The 24,171-nt window shown below is 57.6% G+C and overlaps 1 protein-coding gene across 5 annotated transcripts in view; it reads right to left on the bottom strand.

Annotated features, from left to right (window-relative positions):
• The window catches only part of PIK3C2B (phosphatidylinositol-4-phosphate 3-kinase catalytic subunit type 2 beta), a 57,568-nt gene that overhangs the window by 12,100 nt on the left and 21,297 nt on the right, over positions 1–24,171 (bottom strand). For 4 of the 5 annotated variants that reach the window (XM_090025103.1, XM_090025101.1, XM_090025102.1 and 1 more), the window contains 13 exons: positions 19,642–19,742; positions 18,493–18,647; positions 18,099–18,219; positions 12,772–12,883; positions 11,690–11,769; positions 11,424–11,487; positions 8,618–8,764; positions 7,919–7,952; positions 7,095–7,290; positions 4,783–4,905; positions 3,202–3,369; positions 2,759–2,870; positions 898–1,040 (listed from right to left, as the gene is read on the bottom strand). In XM_090025103.1, the coding sequence (XP_089881229.1) occupies positions 898–1,040; positions 2,759–2,870; positions 3,202–3,369; positions 4,783–4,905; positions 7,095–7,290; positions 7,919–7,952; positions 8,618–8,764; positions 11,424–11,487; positions 11,690–11,769; positions 12,772–12,883; positions 18,099–18,219; positions 18,493–18,647; positions 19,642–19,742 (1,556 nt within the window). Of the gene's footprint in view, positions 1–897; positions 1,041–2,758; positions 2,871–3,201; positions 3,370–4,782; positions 4,906–7,094; positions 7,291–7,918; positions 7,953–8,617; positions 8,765–11,423; positions 11,488–11,689; positions 11,770–12,771; positions 12,884–18,098; positions 18,220–18,492; positions 18,648–19,641; positions 19,743–22,350; positions 22,625–24,171 lie in introns of those variants that run through there. The other variant, XM_090025105.1, reaches the window with a different exon arrangement.

Below are 24,171 nucleotides of genomic sequence, written 5' to 3'. Positions count from 1 at the left end.
CCAGCCCTTTACCCTCTGGCTGGAGACCCTGAGTCCACATGCCTGGTGGCCTTCAGGACTCGCTGGTCACAGTAGCCCGCGTTTTCTGCTGTGTCCCTGCCGGGTCTTCCCTGCCAGCAAGGAAACCGTGGGACTCAGGACTCTGGCAGCAGTGGGAAAAGCTGCTGGTGGGGCTGGACCCAACTGCTCACCCCCACTGGGCGAGGGAGGGTGCTCCAGTAGAGCAAAGGCACCCAGGTCTGCTCCACCACCCCTGAGAGGGCAGTAGCCGGGAAGGACGGCTCTCCAGACCTCAGGGTAAGGCTCGGTACTGGGCAGCCTGGCAGGACCCTGGGGGGTTGTGTGAAGTCCCAGCCTGGGCCCTTCCAGATGCCTGGGATCAGCTCCTCAGGACCTCCCAGATCCCCAGCGTGGGTAGGAGGGAGCTGATGTCACCCCCTCCCCCTGCCCCTGCCCAGCCTGTGGGAACCCTGCAGTAATGACCTAGACATGTGCGCAGCCTGCAGCGAGCTGACCCCGGGCGAGTGCAGCCACCGACACCTGATCCTTCCTGTTTACAGGCAGCCCAGGGCAGCAAACATTGGCAGCCTGGCTGCTGGCAGGTGGGGAGCAAGGGAGGGAAAACAGCTGGAGAAACACCCCCTGCGTTAACACCTCTGGAGAGGGCTGTTCCTTCCCTCTCGGAGCTGTCTGGGAGAGCAAGAGGTCAGGAGGGGCCACAGGAAGAGTCCAGGACATCCCTCATGCAGGTGGGGCACCACGTCCTCAGCAGAGGTGCAGGTGCACTGGAGGGCCCATCTCAGGCCCAGCCCGAGGAGCTGTAGCCAGTACCTAGCCCGAGGTCCCCTGTTCCCCAGTGCAAGACCCCTGCCCTGCAGCCCCAGCCCAGGCTCTCACCAGTAGAGCGATTTCTTCTGCATCACCTCCCTCAGCCTGCGCTGCTCCTCATCCCCCAAGCTGCCGAACTCGTACTTGGGGCTGAACTCGGCAGCCGGCGGGCTCATGAACCTCACGTCGAATGCAGAGGTGGGGAAGTCGATCTGGATGGTGGGGGGGCAGAACGAGTCAGACTCTGCTGATGGGCCGCTGCCACCCTCGAGGGGCACCCAGACCGCCTTACCAGTAGCCCCAAGGGGTGCTCCCTGACCCATGCTGCTGCTCCCACAAGCCTAGTGGGGCTCTCCCCTGCCCACCCTCCCCTTGCCCCATGCTCCAAGGGCAGGGGAGGTGCCCCGAAGGCTTGCCCTCCACTGCAACCCATTGCCATGGCTGTGAAACTTGCCCCACACAAGGCCTATTCATCACCTTCCCAGCAGCCGGGATCAGCTTTCAGCATCTGACTCCGTGCCAGGGCCATGCATCAGCAGGCCCTGGCGTGCCCATAAGCCAAGACCTGGGGAGCTTCCAGCCCAGGAACACAAAGGGCCATTAAGGCACCCGCACCTCCTCTCAACCTACAGAGACCCAGGCCGGCCTCACTGATTCCTTACCCTGGAGCAAGCAGAACCACTCCTGCTTCTCCCCACTTCCTTGGCCCATGTCCTGTGTGGTCTGGATGCCACAGGCACCCCAGGACAGGCAGCAGGCTGCACTTCTGGGCACCCCCAGCATCCAGGCTGGGATGCGGCTGAAGGGAAGCCTGCCCCGATCACTTCTTTGCTAGAAGGAGCATTAGGAGCCTAGTGGGACGGAAAGTATCCTGGCCTGGGAGGCTTGGGGAGATTCCTCTGGTCATGGCCAGCCCAGCATCTGCAGGCCCTGTCCCCCAGAGACCCACCACTTTCTGGAGGGCTGCAGCACCGAGGTGCTTCCCTTGCATCCTCCACAGGGGACAAACGTGAGGTCACAGCCCTGCACGGGGCCGGTGCTGGGAGCGGGCGAGCGGCAGAACAAGCACTGCAGGAAGGCGGCATCCTGCTAGCAGCGGGCTGTGCCGAGGCAGCCGGCCGCCCAATCTCAACCGAAAACCTTGATGGATTTGTAAGTGGCGCTGGGAGAAACCCAATCTCTTGGACACGCGTCATGGAAATCAGTGAAGAGAGAAGGGGCGGCAGCAGAGCCAGGGGAGGAGACGGGACGAGGAGAGATGAGGACAAACAAAGGGAGTCCTGAGCAGGCAGCCCCCTGCCAGGGCCAAAGCAGGGCGAGCATCGCAGATGCCGCCAGAGGGGAGAAGAGCCTCAAATCCCTTCCAGCTGGAGTACTTGGCTTCCAGCACAATGCTTCAGCCCCCTCCCACCTCTCAGGCAGCGGGGAGCTCTGCCGAAACCCTGCCAAGCCGGTGTGGGACACAGGGAGCCCGAAAGAAGGGCCCGGGGAACGCGTGAAGGGAGCACATGCCAGGCCAGGACATAGCAGGGTAGTTAAAGGCAGCTGAGGGCCTGCCAAGGGCCCTCTATTTCTAGGTGCCTGGCTGGTAGGTCAGCATCTCCTACTACGGGGGACACTGTTGTGTTTGGAGCTGAGGAAGGCCGACATCCTTCTCACCCATCCTACCTTGGAAACCACCCCAGGGTCTGGTCCACAGTATCCAGGCGAGGTGTGCCACCTTCCCTCGCGCATGCTGCGCAGTGGTTCCCATGATGGTACCAGACCAGGGGCGCCGAGCCCTCGGGCCGGCTCACAGAAGAGGATGCTGAGCTCCAGCCACCTCTTCGATGCCTGATGCCCTCTGAATGCCAGGCTCTGACTGGCTCCAATTCTCCCCTCTCCTCCCCCACCAAAACAGGGCACCTTGTTGCTCCCAGCCGGGGCTCACCTGCAGAATAACGCTGTCAGGCTGGTTGAAGTTGGGAGCGCTTGACCTAGCCCTGGAGTTGTCCTGAGTCGCTGGCCACAAGCCCAGGAGCTTCCGCCCACAGGTCAGGACCCTGGAGGAGGATGCAGGGAGAGACCTCAGAGCCTGGGCACCGGGACCCACAGATAAGAGCAAGTGCCAGGCCTTGGGGCACTACCGTCCCGAGGGGAGGCGATGCCATTGCAGACCCCACTAGTGTGGAAGCAGCCCCTTGCAGAGCTGGGTCCCCAGGAGCAGCAATCTCAGCCCAAGGGTGAACGCTGTGATGCTGGCGTGGGGGCCCAGAGCTCCCAGCACACGCACGCACCACACTCCAACCTGCCCCTCTAGCAAGGACAGGCCCACGTGTGCCCCATGCCAGCCCTGGGCAGAGGGTCCCCCCCAGGGCTCGGACGTGTACGCACTGCCTGAAGTTGAAAAGCGGGGTGGTGACCCAGCCCAGCGCCTCAGGCACCCGTCGCTGCTTGTTGGTCTCGGAGGAGCTGCCCGGCGGCGGGACAGGCACGGCGTAGAGCGTAACGCTCAGCAGCGTCTCCCGCGGGAGCCGGTTCACTTGGATCGGGAAGCAGATCCTAGGAGAAGGTGCAGCATGAGCCGGGATGTCAGCCCCCTGCCACTGCTGACATCCCGCTTGCCATGTCCACGGCTCCGTAGGGCTCTGGAGAGGGAGCCGGTATCCCTGCTCCAGAAGGCCAAGGCCTTGTTTCCCCCCTTTATCCATAACTGGGAAATGCAGGGGTGCTGAGCCCCCAGCTACTGGGACCACAGGGCTGGCCCCTGGAACTGGTGACCTCAGATCACAAGGGCTCATCCTCCACCCTCCCTGGTGCTGCATTGCTCCAACATCAGAGCCCCTTTGCAAACACCAGTGTGAGGCTACATGGAAACCTCGCAGCCCCGGCATTGGGTAGTCAGGGCTCCCCCAAGGTGATACCCAGGGGGGACGGCAAACGTACACCTCCGGGGCACGCCCCTCCTACCCAGGCTCAGACGGCCTACCGGCTTTGCCTCCATCCCCTCCCCTCCATGGCCTGGTGAGAGCCCCAGCTGCAGGACTGGGCACAGTGCCCTCTGCAGCCTGCTGATTCCCCGCCATGGGAAGGAGGGCATGGGCACGCGCACACACACATGCACACTAACCTCGTCCCCGGGCCTCTTCCCTGCCCATTCAGGCACCTTCAAGGCAAGTGCTGCCAGGTGTCCCAGAAGCCGGCCACGCAGGGCTAGCAGAGTCTAGAAGTGTGCGGGGCCAGGGCAGCGCCATACCCCCGGCGGCGGGGGGCACCCATGGCGGAGGACTCTCTCTGCCGCCAGCAAAGAACGCAAGCTCCTGGCTGCCCAGCCAGCTCCGGGCCCAGCCCATGCACCAGCGGGTCCAAGAGAGGCGGTTTGCAAGGGAAAACGCTGCATGAAGGGAGGCGTCTAGCAGCTGCCCTCCATACCGGCACTGCTCTGTCTCTCCCTGTGCCCTTCCTGGGGACAGTCACCTCCTAAAATTATCCCTTGCCCTCCCCTCCTCCCGCCGGCATGGTTAAAATGCCAGGCATGGTCGGGACTCAGGAGACAACCACAAGCTCCCTGGTGCCAGGGCTATATTTGGATGAGATCCCCTTTCCCTGAAGCAGCTGGAGACACATACACACACCCCCCGAGCACAGGGTCCAAGGAAGGAGCCTGACAGCCGCCAGAATAGATGCTGCCTGGGAATTCAACACCCATAGTCTGAGCAGCTCCGCTGGCTCTGCCATGAAGCTGCACATGCTGGACCCCCCAGGCCACGGCTGATACTCAGCGCACACAGAGCGGGGCTCTTCAGCCGGGTCACCCAGGCAGCCGTGCATCTTGCTGCTGCTCTAGTCATCTTGCCCTCTGCCTGCATCCCCTTGGCTACCTGCACCCAAACCCCCATGAGCAGGAACCCCAGCCTGTTCCCCGCTCCCCACGCTGCATCCCACTGGCCCAAGGTGAACAGGGAGCTGCCTTACTGCTGGTCCCATATGATGAGGTGGAAGAGGTACTTGTACACATGAGCCTTGCGCGTCTGCAGCGGACTGCAGAGCTCCTTGCCGCCGTGGCTGAGGGAGCAGGAGAGGTAGAAGTCTTCATAGCTGCCACGGGAAGGGGGGAAAGCAAGAGAGGGGTAAGGACAGGCCTGCAACTCGCAGCAAAGGAGTAACAGGCCTCATAGCCCCTCCATCTGCCTCCTCCCTGTTTGCTCCCCTCTGCCCTTGTCCCTCATCCCTTTCTTGATTCCTTGGCACCCTCCCTCCTGCCATCCCCAGAGAGCAGGAGTGCCAGGCCACAGAGACAGATAATTTGATTATTTGCTGGCCAGTAAAGGCTCAGAGGGGGGTTATCTCCCTTGCACCCATCAGCTCCAGGAGTCACTTCTGCCCGTACAGAGGAGAGGTGAAACCCCATGACCAGGGCAGACTTAGCTTGCTCGCCCTGGCAGTGGCACGTGACTCTTACTTGGAGCGGGTGTGATGCACAACCAGGAGATGGGCCAGATTCCCAGGGAAGGTACGTGGAAAACAGCAGGCCCAACATTTGGCCCTTGGGTCTGCAACCAGGGGCCTCAAGGGAATTGCACGGAGAGCTGGTACCTCCCCAGAAGGGTCTCACACTGCAGGCAGGGTCTCTGCCATGGCTAGTGTCTTCCTGGGAGCCTCTGAGGGAAAGGGCACCAAAGGGTGGAGTGATGCTCGAGTGCAGGGCTCATGATGCTCTTGCTGTGGATGAAATGGGCCAACCCAGCAGCACGGCCCCTCTCCCTAGAGAGAAGGGTGGACTCCCAGCAGACCCCTGCCCCATCACACCCAGCTGGGAGGTGAGGGATCCTCCACCCCTCCTGGCTCTCCTTTCCCAGGCTGCTGTCCCTTTAGGAAAGGATGGCGGCAGGGCAGGCAGAGGAGACCCCGCTCCTTCCAGACAGCCGGATCGACATATGCCACGGAGAATGCCATCACACGGGGGTCTCCCAGAAGGGCAGGGCCATGTGACAGGTGCCGAGCGCCGAGCCAAGGAGGGCCGCAGGGCAGCAAAGGTCAGAGGATGCCTGGATTTCCCAGGCTACCTCCTTTGTTCGGAGTCAATCACCAATCGGAATACATTAAGGATGGGACAAAGGCGAGGGGTCCCCGGAGGGGCGGCTGCTACGGCTGCTGCTGCCTCCCCCCCTCCCTTGCATAGCCCTGCTGCCGGAGCCCGTAAGAGAGCCAGGAATGCAGATTATCAATGGGCATCGGGCCTGCAAAACACAGGCATCCAGGCGCGGGCGCGAACAAAGGAGCATCCTCGCCTCCCCCCCAGCCCCGGCACCCACACCCACACACGCACCCTCCTCATTGTCTCCCGATCCATCAAAGGCAAAGGCACAAACAGCCATTGACCGCCGGGGCTGGAGCCCTGGCTGGGAACAGGCCATCTGTCACTGTCTGCGGGGCCGGGGGGGCGGGGGGGCTGCGGCAGGGAATTCCAGCGCAGCCGGCAGGAGCAGCACTGGGCTGAGCTGGAGAGAGGGCTGCGGAGCCCAGCTGCACCCCAGCCGTCGCCCTCCATCCCACCTCCTTGCACGGAGAAGCGGAGCATCCCTCCATCCTTCACCGCCCACCGAGCGCTCTGCACCACACAAAGGGACAGAAATGGGGATCCTGGCAGCCAGTAGCTGTTTGTGCTTCTGCCTTTGATGGATCCGGAGACAACAGTCATTCCTTTACATGCCCCTAAAGCGCAGGAACTGCCAGAAGAGACCAGATCCATGGCATGTTCTGTCCCAAGAAGGACTGGCGTGGGAGGTGGGCTCAGAGAAAGACATAATGACCACTGGTGTAAGGCATTCAGCTGGCCAAGCACCCTGCCTGGAGAGAAGATGCTTTCCTGCCTCTCAACCAGTGACATCCCGGAGCACAAGAGTTGCCACACTAAGAGATTAGGATGCCACCCCAGTTTGCCCCTTGTCCCTTCTGTACCTGCCCACTGCTGCTGGAGGGATCCTAGCCTCGAGTGGGCCAGAGGCTGGTCAGGACAGAGAGCAACGCACCAGCTGCTCTTTGCAAAACAAAGGTGAGGCAGAGGCCCCCAAGACGAGGAAGGGATTTGGGCACCCTCAGCCATTCAAGATGGCTTTCACCTGTGCAGCTTGAACGGCTGAGGATGCAAAGAGGTTCGCCTCTCCAGGGAAGCCTTGCCCCGGCTACCTGGCTGCAGACAGACCACAGTGAAGATTCAGACAAAGTGGGGACGTCTCACTGCCCCTCAAAGCCCTGAGAGGCACACCAGTGGTTTAGGCGCTTACCTGGCAGCCCAGGTGATGGGGATACGGTGCGTGGCGTAGACAGTGAAGGAGAGGGGGCAAGGCAGGAGACAGGCCTCCTGCACCAGGCAGTGCTTCCTGCTGCCATGCACCGCGGTCTGGAAGTCCGCATTGAAGGTGTTGCAGTAGAGCTCCACCAGATCCAAGATAGAGGCCGTCAGGGTCTCCACAATCTTCTCTGCAAGGGAAGGCAGCGGGGGTGTGAGATGGGGCATTCTGGCAGTCTAGTAGTGCCGCCTTTTCCCCCAGCCCGTGCCCAGAATACGGAGCTGGGCCTTGGCAGGGCAGCCTCAAGCCAACCCATATCAGAAGCAACCAACTGCTTCCCCATTCACACCCTTGTGCCTCCTGCACACGTCCAAGGCTGCTGATGGGAGCCTGGCCAGAGGCTGATCAGGACAGCAGCAACGTGCCCAGCTGCTCGTTGGCAGACAAAAGCAGGGCAGAGGGCTCTGGGATGTGGGAGGCATCCGTGTGCCTGAGGAGGTGCTCACAGCTGCCTCCATGAGCCCTCCAGCACGTCTCGCGATCTCTCCAGGGGATGAAATTTGCTGGCTGGCTTCAAGCCATTTGGAGATGACCTCACACTGCATGTGGGTGCTTTGGAGGGAAAGGGAAAAAACCCAAAAGACACCAAAACCCCACAAAACCAAGGAAAAGAACCCCCTAAAATTGCGGGGGGACATAATCTTTTTTTGCTGTTGTTGAAAATGAACACATACAAATTTCAAATGCAAAAGTCTGCCCAGTGGGGAAGGATTTGAAAGAGCTCAGCAGCAGACCGGGAGGAGGAGAAGCAAAATTACCTCGATTTTTCCTCACAGCCAAGACATTTGGATCCTGCAGAGGAAAAAGAAACCAGCAGAGCAAATTGGAGGGTGAGTCCAGCACCATCAGGCACAGCTGGAAGCAATCCTCCAAGCCAGGGACTTTATGTAACCAGCTTCCCTGGCACCAGGGCGCTGGGAGTGAGTAATACCATGGAGGCACTGCCTGCTCTCAGCTGCCCCGAAGCTGTACACATGGTGCAGTGGCAGGGAGGGCACGGGCTCTGGTGAAAAAACCCACTGCTTTCCCTCTGGTTGCACCCGTCACCATGCCCAGCGGCCCTCTGAAGCTAGGGCACCAGGATTTCATGGGTGAGCAATCAGTCCCTGGGAAAGCAGCCGAACACCCTGCACTTCCAAGGCAGGGAAGGCCAGCTCTGGCTGCAGCGGAGACTATGGGGCAGGTACCCAGGCCCGGGCTACCGGGACTGCGTGGGACCACAGAGCACTCTCTGGCCTGGAAATCCTTGGGTCCGAGCCAGTGCAGGCGTCTCGCTGATGTTGGATTAGGCCCCTTGAATCAAGCCCACTCTTAGTGCCCAAGACAGACTGGCACCTGCTGTGATGTCCAGAGGGGCCCCCAGCACCTTCTGGGAGAAACCAGTCCTTGCCTCGCTAGACCACTCGTGATCAGCTTAGATCTCCCCTTGACTTCGGCTCCCAGCTGGAAAATCTCACCTTTTGAATTTTGGGCTGCATGCGAGAAGGGCAGGGCGGCATTTGGTTCAGGGCACGGGTGATCTCCTGGGACTCAACAGCAGCCAGGGCATTGCAAATGGCCATGACGGACTGGATCACTCGCTCTGCCTTCGGCTGGACGTCTCCCTGGGAGAGGCAGCAGGGAGAGGCTCCCGTCTGAGACAGCCATGCACAGAGCGCCAACCCAGCCCAGCAGCCTGGCCTCCCACCCACCCCGCTGCTTGACAGGGCCTGGAGGAGACCTGCTGGGGCTGCGATGCCCTGGGCCGGGCTGCTCCATGCAGCGCTGACTGCACTCAGAGGCCAGCCAATGCCACCTCTGGCACCCTGGGGGAGCCCACCTCTCCCTGCCAGGGGAGTGCAGGCAGCAAGGTGTGCAGGGCACAGACGAGGACAGAGGGATGTGTCTGGCCCAGGAGAAGGGGAATGGGAGCTTCCCAGTTGGACCTGCCCAGAAGAGCTGGAGAGGAGGGTCCCACCATTTCATACTGCTCCAGCCCCGCAAAGCAGAGAGGGGAAGGTTGCGGGGTACCTCACACCACAGACCTGGAGCTGCCATTTGGGGAAGGCTGCTGTCTCCAAGCACTTTTCTCCCGTTTGTCTAAGCCTTCCAGCCTTGGGAGGTGGATACAGCCCAGACCCGGGCAGGGCAGAGGAAAAGGAGTCTGCGTGCACCAAAAGCAAGCCGCATACCAGCAGCTAGCAGTAGGAGGGAAGCGTCTTGGACGTACCCACCAGCACCTGCCTTCCCTCGTCCTCAAGACACCCCGGAGAAAATGACCCCTCTCCTCAGCATCTGCCTGCCCTCAATTCATCCAGCTCCTTGTTTCTTCCCAGAGTGGGCAGAGCACCAGCCAAGGAGGGAGAGTCACGGCACCTTCTGCACATGGGCTTGGCACAGGGGAAGCCTGCAGCTCTGCCAAAACCAACCAGCGTCCGTGGCTCTGTCCAGCACAAGCACCCGTGATGGGCAGAGAGGCAAATCGGCCCGGACGCTAAGGCCCGGCGGCTATTCTAGACCAGCGGGACTGAGCGCCGGTTCTCAGGGTGGGTCGTGGAATGGGCAGGCTGGAGGAAACACGGGCACTTGCTGCCAGGGCAGTGGTGGGTCTTGCACCGAGCTCTGCGGGCAGGCGTGTTGCCAGAACCGGTTTGCCACGCGTAGCCCCCAGACGATGGACCTGGAGTTGCCACTAGGGGAGGCTGCTGTACAGACGATGGACACTGGCCTAGGCCAAGACAGTCTGAGCATGGGGTGGGGGCCCAGGAGACCCAGCTGGCAACCAGGCACCGCCAGGCAGGTCTCCTCAATCCATGCCTCAGTTTCCCCATATGTAAAACAGGGACATTTACTCTCCCTGGCCCAAGTGCTCTGAGATCCACAGATGACAGGAGCTACGCAGAGCCAATGACCAGTGCCTGCATTAATTCAAGACTGTATTTAATATATTAAGAGCCAGCACAAAGGCTTGGCTCTGCGTTTGGATCATACACATTTTTTTTGCCGCTCCTTTTATAGGGGCTCTCAAAGCACTTTGCAAGCATTACCGCCCTGTCCTCACAACCGCTGCAGCCAGAGGGCCAGCTCTAGCTCCTTCACTTTACAGACAGGGAAACTGAGGCCCAGAGAGCCAAGCAGAGAGGAGGGAGGAAGCTGACTAGAGCCACGTCTCTGCTGCACTGGCTCTTGCAGAGCTGCTGCAGCTTTCTGTCTGTGAGGCTGGTGAAGTTTGCCTCTGATGACAGATCCCTGCCTGGAACCAGGAAGTGGGAGGCCAAGTGCATGGGGAAAGGGGGAAGGGAAGTTTCAGCTCAGGTTCTGGCCAGCTCTCCCTTTACAGGTGTGCCCAGCCAGAGGAAAAACAAAGAGGCTCGTTGGCTCTACGGGCTCCGGGCCAAGAGCTGGGTCTCAACCAAGGCAGCAATTAACCAAGGAGGGAAATCCCAGTGAGTCTCTGTTACAGGAGTCAGGGTTCCTTCGTGGCAGGAGTAGAGGACACGGTGCTCAGGACCTCTGAGACCCATTCCTTCCTCTTCATACACTGTGGCCCGGACTCAAAGGGTGCTTTGAGATTCAGGCATAAAAGTACTGCCATGTAAAAAATTGCTATGACTGCTAAGACTGAGCATGGGGGAGCCAATAACCCCCGCATGTAGGGTCAGCCTTGGATTAATCCTTTACTGGGTCCCAGGCAAACAAACTCATGGGCCCCTGCTTTTTTTTTCAATCAATAATTATAAAAAGTAAAATACGCACAACTGGGCCCTTTCTTCACTTAGGGCCCTAGGCATGTGCCTAGTTTGCCTATGCGTTAATCTGGCCCCGTGTAGAGTCCACATACAGAAGGTTTATCTAGAGGCATCAAACCACGCTGCCCGCTGCTGCCATGCTGCACACTCCAAGCTCAGTTTCAGAGCCGTAAAGCCCATGTTCAAACCAAGCCAGGTGTCTGCAGAGCCTCTTAGCCCAACTCAATGAGACCGGTTTAGAAACGATAGAACCGGTGCCACCTTCTCATGTAGACAAATCCACAAATGCACGCAGCACGTCGAGAAGCCAGCCAGAATGCCATGCGATTGCCTTCACACTATGGCTTGCCTACAACAGTTTTTAAGCAGCTGTGTTAAGCTGCTGGAGGTCCCGTGTGCATGACCCCAGACACACTCCTGTCCCCAGGGCCAAGGGTCTATTCTCTGTAGCGGTATGGACTCGTAGCAAGGCTGGGGTTCTGCCCCTGAAGAGCTGCGACTCCCTCCCCGACGGATGGAGATGGGTTGCACTCACCTCAGCTGCCAGGAAGGTGTCCACCTCATTGTGGAAGGTGTCGAAGAGGAGACTCAGGGCCTGCCTGTTGGATCAGGTGACAGAGCTCAGCATGGAGAGAAGGAGCAAGAGAGGAGACGCAGGTAGGCACAGACATTGCTGCTTTAGGGCCCATGCCTCTTGCCTGGAAAGGCCCTGAAGAGGCTCCAGCAGCCCCAGAAGTGAGAGCAGCCCCTTTCCAAAGCGAGGTGTATGGGCCCCATCCCCCCCCCACCACACGTCCTCACCTGCTGATGGTCTGCTTGATCGGCCTCTCTTGAAGGTGAATGTAGTGGTTGAGCGTGGAAGGGCTCTGGTCATCGTTCACCTGCGCAAGGAAGAGGCCCGTTCAGGTGCCGAGGACACTGGCTCTACCTGTTGGAGCGATCTGCAGCCCTCAGCCAGCACCTTCGATGGATCAGCAGTTTGGAAGCCCTCGGGGGTCTTTGAGAGTCTCAGCTGCTAATTCAGGCCTACTGGGAAGCGTCTCCTATATTCCTGGCTTCCAAGGGAGCCTGGCCAGCACCACCAACAGCCCATGAGTGACTTTCAGGAAAAGCCGTTCAGCTCCTTGTTCCTTAGCCCATCCAGGGGAAACCTTGAGGGCTACATGGTGATGCATCTGACTCGAGACCCCTAGGGAATCATTTCCCACTGCCCAGTCCTTATGTGCCCCGAGGGATGCACCACCCCTGCACTTGTTGGGCTGGGGCAGGAGCAGATCCACATGCTCAGTTCTGGAGATGGAAGAGGACCCCTGGCAGTCATCACTTTGGGGCAGGGGCCATGGGTCTTATTGGGCATGTAGGCAGTGCCAGGCTTCCTGGGAATTACAAGGATCCAATGCTGGAGTCCCTGGAGCAGTACGAACACAAAGTCACCTCCTGTTGAGGGTAATCAGGACAGGTTTCCTAGCACCGAATGGTCTCCCTGGGGACAAGGTGGGAATGCCATCACCTTGTGAATGCTTGCAGCATCCTGGGGAATAGATCCAGGTCCTGAACTGCACCTTTGTGGGGGACATGGACTAGGCAGATCCCATCCTGAACCCCCATGGCGTCACTATACAGCCACACTTAGCAGCTCACGCTGGAAGGAGAGCTTTTGGAAGAGCTCCAGGGTGGTTTGCTGGACTTGGGAAGCTGGACCAAGCAAGGCAAGCCCTGCCTGGCAGGGAAAAGGCATGGAGTAGGGGCCTACCACCTCTCTTCAGCAACGGTAGCTGCATATTGGGAGTGGGAAGCACAGGCCTGGTCTCACCCCCTGCCCACCTGTCCTGACAACGGGCTGTTCAGGACACTCTGGGCTTCCCCTCGAGAGCATGGCTCACCGTCCTGGCCAGGTCACTGCGCACGGCCTTCCTCTTCATCAGCTGCAGCCGGATGTCGGCATCAAACTTCCTGCAGTGCTGGATGTACTCATGGCTGCCCAAGGCATGCTTGCTGCAGGGATGGAGACAACACAACAGCTGTGACACAAGGCCCCGCTCCTCCCTGGGGCACAGGCTGGAAATTCAAGGCCTCCACTGCATCTTAAGGCAAGTTTTAACCCTGTGACTCCCTGCTGCAGAGCTTCAGTTTCCCCATCTGTAAAATGGGGATTTGTTAGTAAATTAAAGGGATGCTGGACAAAGAGTTATTAGGGGGGAGGTGTCCCCTTCTGCCCCTGCACTGCTGAAAGGCAGAGCTCGTGTGTGCCAGGCTGGAAGGGTGCAATGGAGAGCTGCCCAGGGCAAGGCATGCAGACAGAGGCATCGGGACCCAGACAAGGTAGTCCTACCAGTGGTTCTGATTAAAAGGCAGCTCTAACCTAGGAAAGGGCAGCCACTGGGATACACTGGCATCCACAGGACACCGCTGTGCAGGGACTTAAAAATCAGTCCTTTGCGGGGGAGTCAGAGTATTGCAAACTAGGTCAAGATAAAGCTTAGATGTGATCGAGGTCTGCCAGGTCAGGCTGAAGAGATCTGTCTGGCAATGGCAGGAGCTAATGTGCCCTGGAGGCAGTTCGGATGCAGCAGCTCCTCCTCTCAGCTGCAGCAGACAATAAACCAAATCAGCTCTCACTGGTCACACAACATGCAGAGCGCTGGTGCTGGGGGGGGGGGACGAATGGGGAGTAAACGGGGAAATGGAGCCTGAACATTTTCAAGCTCCCTGGCAGGACGCACGCAATATGGCAGGACACAAGGGAATGATGGGGAGTAGGGCAGCATGGGCATGGACCCAGCAAGGCAAGGAGCTTAACAGAAGGCACCCGCACACCACGGCCATCCGGGCCTGGGCACCCAGCCTGACCCCAGGCCCTGCCTCTGGGCAAGCAGCTCCTCCAGCAGAGGAACAATGCAGGAGCCGGGGAAGCTGCAGCAGGAAGCCCTACCCTCCATGGGCTGCTCCAGCAGGAACAGCTGGCTCTTATCTCGGCAGAGCCTGTATCCTGACCCGCAGCCACGGGAGCCAGCTTAGCTGCTGGAGCACCACTGGGCGCTTTTCAGGGCCGGAGGGGGCGGCAAGTCTCCGAGGAGGGGCAGAAGTGTCCAGGCCTTTGGCTGATTCTTGCCCTGGCATCACACTGGGTATCAGTGAGAGAAGCAAACCCACAGACCGCAGGAACCACGTGCTAGCTCCTGCGGTTTTCTGAGAGCTCAGCAGCCCTCCCAGCCACGACAGGAGGTTTCTGGGCCCCCCAGCAGTGGCTCCATTTTGGGAAGGAAGGGGGGAAGAAACGGTCAGAAACCCAAGGGCTTTATTCATGCAAGGTCATCAGAGGACACTAGGGAGACCAGCAGAGCAGTCCCACTGCACTTCCTCAAGGCACCGGCTGTGCGGAGGGGCCAGCAAGGAGGAGGAGACGCAGGGGCTGTCTCTGCTCTGAGCCCAACATGCTCTGTCCATGTGCCCAAGGACATGTCATCTTGGCATGAGGTGTGGGGAGCAGGGCCATCGCACTGCACCAAGGACAGTCTTTGATGGACAGTAGCAGCTAGATGCTCAGCCACAAGCAGGTCCCCCCACATGGGCAGAGTAAGAGAAAGTCTCTGCCCTGACAAGATAAGAGGGTGGATGAAAGAAATGGTGAGAACCTGTTTCTCAGAGGTAAGGCCCAGAGAGATGAAGGGAGCTGCCCAGAAAGACCAGGAAGGGAAGCCAGCTCTCCCACAGCCTGGATGCACCCTTCATCCCCAGACCATCCTCCTCCCTCCAGAAAAGCAATGATGCTACCACATGCTCCATGTGCTTGGGAAACATTTGCGGCATTTCCCTTCTCCGCAGCCCCCCAGACAAACAGTTTGCAATCGCAGCTGCACGGAGGAGAAAAGAGCAATCCTTCCCTCCTGGTAACCATAGTGCCTGAGCCCCACAGGAGAAAGAGAAAGTGCCTACAAATGACAAGTCTGGAGCATTATTTCCTCATCTGACATAAATTACTTTTTCCGAGGGAGGCTGTTTCTGGTTATGGTTGATTACATGTAAAAGAAAAGAGAGGCATTTTTCTGCTGACGGTGGCAGCAACGCTACAACCAACCCCCAAACCTGGAGACGAATTTGCAGCTCGTCCGGATCCCCTGGGCCCGGCGCTTGGAACGTCCTTGCCCTTCTCCTCCTGCAGAAACCTTCCCCCCAGGCTGGCTCAGCTCTCCCTCTGGCTGGGTGTCTGCAGCACCGGCAGCTCTGCTATATAGGTCAGAGAGGCTGAAACACTTATGTGCATCTATAACACGAGGAGTTCGGAAGGTCTCGGGCCGCCTCTTCCATGACGTGCGGGCTCCACGCAGATATGGAGAAAGGTGGGGTTTTAAAGGGCTGGAGTGTCATCCCCCGCAAAATCCCAGAGCTCTGGCCCCATGCAGTGCTTGCCTTGGCCATGCCCCTTTATGCGGTGGGTGAGGAGTGGCTTGCCATAAAGCCACCCAAGAGATTCCCTTGCACAAGGGGAGTCCCAGCTACCCCTTGCAAGCCTAATCCTGTGGTGACTGAAGTCAAGAAATGGGACCAGACCCGCTGTACAGTTTTCCAGCCACTGGCTCCGGCTTATTATACATAATTACCAGGAAATGCCATCTGTGCCCATGCACTAGGTATGCTTTACTGCTACGAATTTAGACCCTTTCCTCCTCAAGTGCTTCACAGCAAGATTCTCCACAGAAAATCGCTTCCTCTCCCAGCCACGTCTGGGCTGAAGCCAATGCAAAGCAGCAAGGAAGGGAGGTATGGACCAAAGCATTAGGCAGAGTCCCTGCTCTTACAGAAACACCGGGCAGTCGTTAATGCTCATATTCAGCAGAGGAGGACCAGCATGGCGCGTGATTCTTTCACCTGGGAAGGCTGAGGTTAGATCCTCTGGTCTTGCTGTCTAGTGCTGCCCAGCCTGATGCTTACATATCAAAACTATCGAGCTACAGGCTCTTCCTCCCATTATGGTGGAGAAAGCCAGCCTGTGGCTGAAGCTACGGTACACCCTGCCAGGGCTGCCTAGGAACAGGAAACAGCCCGGAGACATACCAAGCTTTTATGGCCTTCTGTGCTGGAAAACTGAAACTAATCTGGGAGACGTAGCCCCGCGGACCGAGCCTCGTCCTTGTTCCAAACCAACCTCAAAGGGCTCCAAGCAGTTTCGAGCTCTGCTCGCTGACAGCCAAGCCACAGTCGTATTTAGCTTTTCACCTGCCAACTCATATTCTCAGTCTTCACTACTGGCCCCACATCTTAAGAGACAAAACTAAAGCCGTTGTCAAAGTCCTGCTGCTTTACCACTCAACCCAGGAAGGGCACAGACCATCCGTAGATGCTTCCTCAGCCTGACGAAGGGCGTTTGTGCCCAAACGCTTGCTAAGAAGAAGTTTTCCAACTATTTGAGTTAGTCTAATAAAGATATTGGAGTTACCCAAAGAACCTTGTCTGCCTATCATCAAAGTCCCACCTTCACCAGCAACTGGGACTTACTGGTCATGAATGACAAGCCACAAGACCTCAGGAGCCGGCCCGTGAGCATGCCACTGGTCCTGTATATTCTGCATTTGCTAGTAACACAGTGCACACAGAGCTCCCGACTGCCTGATGACCAGCCAAGGAAGAGGCTTGTCCATTCGCATCCAACATAAGATTGCATTTGAATAGCTGCACCGGGGTGGACTCACTTATCAAAATGATAGATGGAAAAACAGTGGATGCGGGAGACCACCTGAGCTGGTATCAAGGCCAGAAGCCTGTCACTCATATTCACTGCTTGAAATCCAGTATGGTTTGAAGACAGTTTTATGGCCTCTGTGAAATCAGTAAGGGGGACTGGTTCCCTGAGCCTGCCTCCGCATTACTGGCATGAACTAGTAGCTCCAGGAGAAGCAATGCTGCAAGAATGAGCCAGAGACCAGCCCAAATCTTTTTCCCCCCCGACACACAGTCCCACCAGGCCCAACAGGGCAGCATGGGCAATCTTGCAATCCCAGCTGTCCTGTGGGTGCAGAGGGGGCCTAGCTCCTTGGCACCTTTCACCCTAGGATTTTCAGCGGCGTTTGTACTGCAATACCATCTGAGAGCTGCAGTCCTGGACCACACTCTTCTTGTGCTAGGGGCTGTACAATAAACAGAGGAAAAAGATAGGATTGCAGACTCTTTGGGGCAGTGACTTTCTTCTCCTTGTCTCTTGTCTCCTCCCCTTTACCCCTGCCCCATTGGTACCATTTCAGCTGTCCCACTTGCCAAGAAAATACTGGACTGATATTCCCCACCTGCAGTGAAAAAGGACTGCTCTTTTACACCCAGAACAGACAAAGACGTATGTGATGCGACACATTTTGGTTTCCCATGGGTGGGAAGGACGCACCAACACACTCCTGGCTGTACCAAACTAAAAGCAAGAACAGAAATGATAGAAATGGTATTCTAGCCTTCTAAACAGGCACAAAATTTAACAAAACCCAAACATTTTTCAACTTTTTCCCCCAGGTCCACCCGTACACTAAATCTTACCTCCCATCAGCTGGCCCCAGCTGGCAGCTTTCCCCAGCCACTTAAAAACAGACACTGCAAATTAAGCTCAACTTGACTGTCTGCCTCAGCCACTTCCCTAAGTAGCTTTGTTGCTTATATTATTTTTCTAAAGAGCTTATTTTGGGCGCCCTTTCGTAGTCATGGCTCTCTCCAAGCTCCTGGGCACATGGAGTCACTTGGGGTTGCTTATAGTCTGCAGCAGAAGACCAGGGCTTCCCAGTGCCTCTCTCTCTGATGTCAGGAGGCGGTAAATGTAGTGGCTCAGGGGGGTTCAAACTTGTGTCCACTTAACCCAGTTACTGGTCACTACGGATGCCTTCAACAGAAACCCCTTGGGTGCCAGGCCATTTGGAGGCATGAGTAGATTAAGAGAAATGACCAAACTACTGGAAACAGCTCATCTCCTGGGCACAGCACAGCACTGGGGGCAGGTGGGCTGGAGGCCGCGGTAGGACTCTGTCCATGAGAACGTGCAAAGGAGAAAGAAAGAAGGTAAGCTGGAGACTCAGGGCCTCCTCGTCTCCCACTGCAGCACACCAGAGGGTCCTCATCTCTCCAGCACCCCCAGCTCCCTCAACCCCAGCAGGGCTTGGATGCCCCAGGCCTGCCAGGGCAGGCTGGTTGGGGCCTCATGTACAACCAGCTGGCCACCACTCAGGCAACTCACTTTTGCAAGAACTCCTCCAGGCCGCAGAGCTTGAGTACAAAGTTGTCTACATCGATGTCATGCAGCTCATCGTGGGTGTAGCACAACGTCTGGTAGATGAGCAGATCCACCGTGGAGGAGCCTGCAGGGCAGGGAAGGGCAAAACCAGCAGAGTGAGCATCAGACCACAGAGCATCAGTGATCAAGACTCTCTCTCGCTACACCTTATAATGTGGCAGCCGTCTTCTAGGAGAGGAACCACTGACGCGCCGAGCCGAGCTGGCAGGAGCCAGGCACTTGCACGGTCGTGGTGACCCGAGGAGGTGCGGCTCTCTCAGGGCCCGAAGGAGGCTGGTTTCACAGGCAGGCACGGGGCAGGAAAGCACAGGCATTTACCACCCGAGAGGAGACTTACAGTCACAAGTGAAGGTGAGTGGCTCCTGGAGGCTGTCGTACACCACGGTCACCTTCAGGCTGATGCCATGGCCCAGGTGCTCAGGGCTGAGGTTGACGGCACTCCAGACGTAGCCGGTGAGGGAGTAGTCCTCGATGCTGTAGCCAGACCTCAAGCTGCAGAAAGGATGAGAGAGGGAAGGAGCAGGAATCAGGGATGCCCAGCTGCACCCAGCCCACAAAGGGCTGGACCCCTACAGTGTCGGAAAGACTCTGTCCTTGCCCCTGGCTCCTCCTGTCTTTACACCCAAGCTCCAAGTGATTTCATCCATTCACATGGCCTCAACACCAGTGAAGCACATATCCATCCCTCCACACCTCAGCCAGACAGCGCTTGAGGGACCCCACCGGAGCTTCTCAACTCCTGGCCACCAGCCTCGCCCTCTCCCTCCCACCCCTGCCCCTGACAGCAGCACCTCCCTCCTCCCCAGCGCTCCTGCTCACAGCAGGAGTGTTGTCTTGGACTCCATCCTCTCTCTAGCCCAGGGACCAGCTGCCTTCGCTGTTGCGTCCACTTCCCCATGAGCCTCTGTGCCTTCCTGCAAGCCGCTTTTACATGTGGGGCATCCTGTGTGGACTAATCCCCGCCCTGCCCAACCTCATCCCAACATCGCTTGTGATGGAGCAGAGCCCAGACTCTCTCAAGACCCTTCGTGTCTCCCCTCTCTGCCCCTCTCAGACGCTCTCCCAGCTTGATTATCCTGCCACTGGGCTGAAAGGAGCATCCTTATTTTGTCTCCCTGGATGCCTCTATTTATAACCTTCAAATGCCAACAAGACATGGCCTCCCCCATCCTCCCCAGAGCTCCTTGGCACTGAGTTGAGTCAAGGCCCAGGAGAAATGGGTTTGTCTCCTCACTGCTAGCTCCATGGGAATGACTCCTTCCCCTGGTGACACTGCACAGCCACAAAGCAGGGCAAATAGTGGAGACAACAAAGGACACTTCTTTCATTGGCTGCATTAATTAAACCTCAGTAATTAAATCCCCAGGCTGTTCCAGCCACTGCTGCACTGAGACACCCTCAAGCCCCTGTTCGACCAGACAGGTTGGCCAACAAGAAACCCCGGAGAAGTGGTGTGAGCGCTCCCCAATCCCAACGGGGCACTTACACATCCAGCATGTGGCAGAAGGCAGCCACCTCTTCATCCCTCTCCTCAGAGACCTCAAACAGTTCGTAGCCGTTGGCCAAGGGGTGCGGGCAGGAGGCGACCTAGCAAAGAAAGAGGGACAGAGAGTAGCAATGAAGCTCTCGCATACTGAAGCCCCCATGCTGTGCAACGGCACCAATTTCTAGTGAAATGCCTCTGATAGGAACTGCCATGCCAGCGAGTCCAGTCCCCTGGGCTCAGAGGCAACATTTATCCCAAGGCGTCTCCAAGACCATCTCCTCCAGCACACCACTGCGGCAAAGCTCCCCATGCGACACAACCCTACCGCATACGGGACAAGGGCAGGACAAGACAGGAGTCCCACTTCCCCCGGTGTCTTCACTGGACTCTAAACCCAGGTTGGGTGAAAGCCACACAGCCACCATGCATGGCAGAGCATGACCACCGGATTAGCTGTCTTATTCTACACTGGTGCTACAGCACACATGCCCACCGATAGCCACAGCTCACATGCGAGACACAGACTTCTGGCTGCGTGTCCCATAGTTCATAGCACCACAGCTCACTGCGCCACTCTGTGCTTGGACAGCTGGACACAGGCTGGGTGCTGTTACCTCCAGTGCTACTGGGGCATGTTCCACTCTGCGCATGTCCCTTATAGGCGAAAATTAAGAGAAATCCCTTAACAAAACAAAAAGCAGCAGGCCAATGAGGAGCCAGTGGGTAGAGCTAAGAACATTTTCTTTCAACTTAAATGTCTCTCTCAAAAGATTTTTTTCCCCCATGAAAAAATGAGCATTTCCTACAGGCTTGAAAGGCTCTGAGTCAATTGTCTTTGTTTCCATTAGAAAACTGGGGGGAAGGGAAAGCAAACTGGAGAAGGAGGGAGGTGAAAAACAGGAAAAGGTTCAGTTTTTGTTTTATTGGGAGAAAAACAGAAGCTGCAGAATCTGTGAATGAAATGAAAATTGTTTGTGGTGCTCTACGTTTCCCATGCAAAACAGGAATGATTCTCTACCTGCCCTAACAGCGGCTAGTTGTGGAACTCACTGCTGCAAGATAACGCTGAAGACTGAAAACTACAATGGCATAGAAAGAAAGGATGAGACGTGCACACGTCTGATCCAACACTGCTGAGGACAGTGGGCATCTTCTGACCCGCGTGCTTCATCCCTTAACTCGAGGGGTCAGGAAGAACGTCTCAGCTGCCTCCAAAGATGCAGACACTTGGGAGCGCAAACCTGCAAGACTTGGCAGAGGTGGCCGTGCTAGTAAGTCAGTGGCAGAGCTGAGCTCAGGAATCCCAGTTTTTTAGCTCAGCCACAGGCCCTTCTCCACCAATGAGCACTGGGACGCTCAGCTGGAGGGCATTAGGGAATTCAGGATGTGATTACTAAGCAGCACATGGAGCATCTCCCCCAGCTTCTTCCATAGCGAGTAATGTTCTTTATATAGATCACACCCGGGGGAGCAGATCCTCAGCCCCTTGAAAATCCCTCTGCATCACTAGGGGGGAGCTGCCTGCAGGCAGCAGCTGAGGAATCCCACAGGGTTCCCAGGGGGGTGCTCAGCTGCTGTAGTGCGGCACCCCAGCAATCCCAGCTAACGAGCTGAGATACTATCTGCTACCATTAAAACAAGGTCGAGACCACGCTGTCTGCAGCTGCAGGGGTGGGTTTGTCTGCCATGGCAAGGGGAAGGGCAGAACACTTGGCAGAAAGCCAGTTACCTCTACCTTCCCCAGGGGCATCAAGCCCTGCTCCACACACCTGAAAATCTGCTCTGGGCTTGGCTTCGGAGTCCAGCTATGCAAACCATGCAGTGCAGCCCAGCCTCCGCACCAATGCCACGCCTACAGCTGCTGGGAGCAGCCTTGCAGTTCTTTCCACCCCCGAGGGGACACGAAGACAGGGCAGAGGGAGACTCACACAGCGGCAGCAGAGCTGGAGAAGCGTTATAGCAGGTCCCAGCTGGTCCACAGCAGACCATTCCTTGCAGTTCATTTTCCAGCATGCTGGCAAGCCCCTTCCACAAGACCCCAGCCACGAGGCATCCACCCCTTCCCTTGTAGAGACTATTCAACCATGCACTAGTACTAATTATATTCCAGAAGTGCTTGCAGTCAGGGCCCAAGGGTGCTAGGACCTGCATATACACGAAGTGGAAAGAGTCCTTCCCCGCTTACGCAGGGAGGGCAAACAGTGGAGGAGGAGAGGCCTTGCCCAAGGTCAGACAGCAAGTCAGTGCCAGAAACAGACCCCGAATCTCTGCGCATCAGAGACACAGCCCTTCCCCCTGGCCCACGCGGCCCCGTGGAAATAGAAGCCCCCCGAGAGCAAGGCAGAGATGCCGCCATTTCTGAGTTTCTACGGAAAAAACAAAATGAGCACCCGCTGGGTTTCGCTCCCAGCCACCGTTCCCCTGTCCCCCATCCCCTCTTTCCTGAGTGCCACGCAGCAGCCCTCGGAGCGCCAGGCTCAGAGTGCATGTGTGTGTGTGTGAGAGAGAGAGGGAGAGTGGGTGTGCAAGGGGGGGGGTCTCAGCGCCTCAATCACTCTTTCTGAGCAGACAATGCTCCCACTGTCAGCCCAATTAACCCGCAGAATAGCAAACAGCAGAGGCAAAAAGGGAGAGAACACAGCAGCCGCTAAGGACAATTTTAATGCTTCTTTCTAATTAGTTGCTGGCACCGAGGAAAGAGTGACTTACGTAACCCTTGCCGGAGGCCCCCGGCTGCATCTTCCGCTGACCGGGGAGAGGGGTCCGGCAGGGCTGAGCTGGGAATTCGACCTCACTTGTCTCTAGATCCTTCTCCTCCTGGAGGCACGAGCACCTCCATCAGATCCAAGAGGGCTTCCTCCCCACGCACGCCTGCACGCACGCGCTCCCCGAGGAGCTGTCAGTGCCATGTGCTGGGGGGTGGCAGCTCCCCACCGGCGGAGGGGCTCTGTCGCTCTCCTCCAAGCAGGAGTTCAGCCAGGCCAGTGCTGCAACGTGGCCCAAAATAGCTTTTCTAAGGGGGGTGTCGCAGAAGAAAAACTCGCAAACTTGGCTGCAAAAGGATATTACACTCCTAACAGGAAAGCTCACGCTGCTCTTCAGAAGGAGACTCACAGCTCTTTCCGGCGGATCTTGTGATGTTTCATGAGCTCTTGGCATTGCTGCCGGGAGGAGCCAGAGACAACCGTCGGGGCTGGAAATGCAGCTTCAGTCCTGAGCCGGGAAAGCTACTGCTGGACACCACCTTTAGCTTGGACCTTAGCCTGGTCCTTATAAATAGCACATGCCGTTGCACGCTCTCGAGCCGGTGTCTGAGGAAGCTCGTGTGTCACAACAGGCTGGGGAGTGGGGGCTCATCAGACTTAGCGCAAGGCTCACTTTGAGCGCCCTCAAAGCTTGCTTAGCGCCGGGATCACAGCTCGCTTGGAGGTTTCAGCGTTGTGCGGTCAGAGCCGGTCAATAAGGACCGAGTTTGGGCAGGTTTTAAAAGGCATCGCAGGTCTGAGTCCTAGTGACCGGAGGCAGGAGAGGGCAGTTCTGAACTGACAGGCCACAGCAGGTAGAGACACCCTGGCCCTTTTTGCTAGAATAAAGATCCCAATGTGCGGAGCCCCGGAGAGGGAAAGGTTCATTACTATTAGCTCATTTGGTGGTGGAGGTGGCTTGATGGGGAAAGGAGCTCAGAAGTCACATGTGTCCCTAGGTCAGGAGACCTCAAATGGCACGCGTGCAGCACCGTGCCGGAGGCTCCTCCGTGCTCTGAACTGCTGCAAGCATCAGAGACGCTTCCCAGCATTACAGCGCCATGCCAGCAACGGCCGCTGCAGAGAGGTGAGCGAACAGGAGGGCTCCCGCACAAAGGCAAATTGGAGGGCAGGCGGCCTTAAGGCCTCGTCTCAGTTAAGCGCTCGACTTAAGCACTCGGTGGCTGTGATTGCCCCCCAAGAAGTGCAGCCAGGCCTGGGGTGGCGCCCAAAAGGAGGGGAGAGACAATGAGAAGAGAGAGGAGCGAGCACGAGGTCTCTGGCGTGCAGGCTGCTCGTTTTGCGGCAAGATCACAACCAGCTGCTGACTGGGCTGGGACAGGATTTGCATTTCTTCCCCCCGCTTCCCCTGCTGCCTCTGGCGTGGCTGATGCTCCCCTCCCGAGGGCTTAGGGCCACGGCCTGGTGATCCAACACCCCTGGGGTGGTGGTGCCTTCAGGAAAGTGATCCCATTAAAGCCCCAGGGGTGGTGACTAAGTCAGGGCACAGATGCCCCTAACCGAGACACGTGACGGTGCACTGGGGAGCAAAGGAAACCCAGCAAACTGGCCGGAGCAATCACGATTCCCCTGCTGTCAATGGGAGAAAGGAGATGTACACGCACACATCTAAGCCGACATGTCAGGTACTTGCCTCAGTGCAAACCCACATCCTAGTTTACCCAGCACCTGCTGCTTCCCTGCCTCTCCCTCATCGTCACTACCCCCACATAACCCAGGTGTCTGCCAGCAAGCCGGGTCTCACGCTCAGCGCAGCGGCTTTACA

Source organism: Crocodylus siamensis, chromosome 13 (assembly GCF_052110815.1).
Source record: "Crocodylus siamensis isolate JL-2025a chromosome 13, ASM5211081v1, whole genome shotgun sequence".
Taxonomy (NCBI): domain Eukaryota; kingdom Metazoa; phylum Chordata; order Crocodylia; family Crocodylidae; genus Crocodylus; species Crocodylus siamensis.
This window is presented reverse-complemented; position numbering and strand designations above follow the sequence as displayed.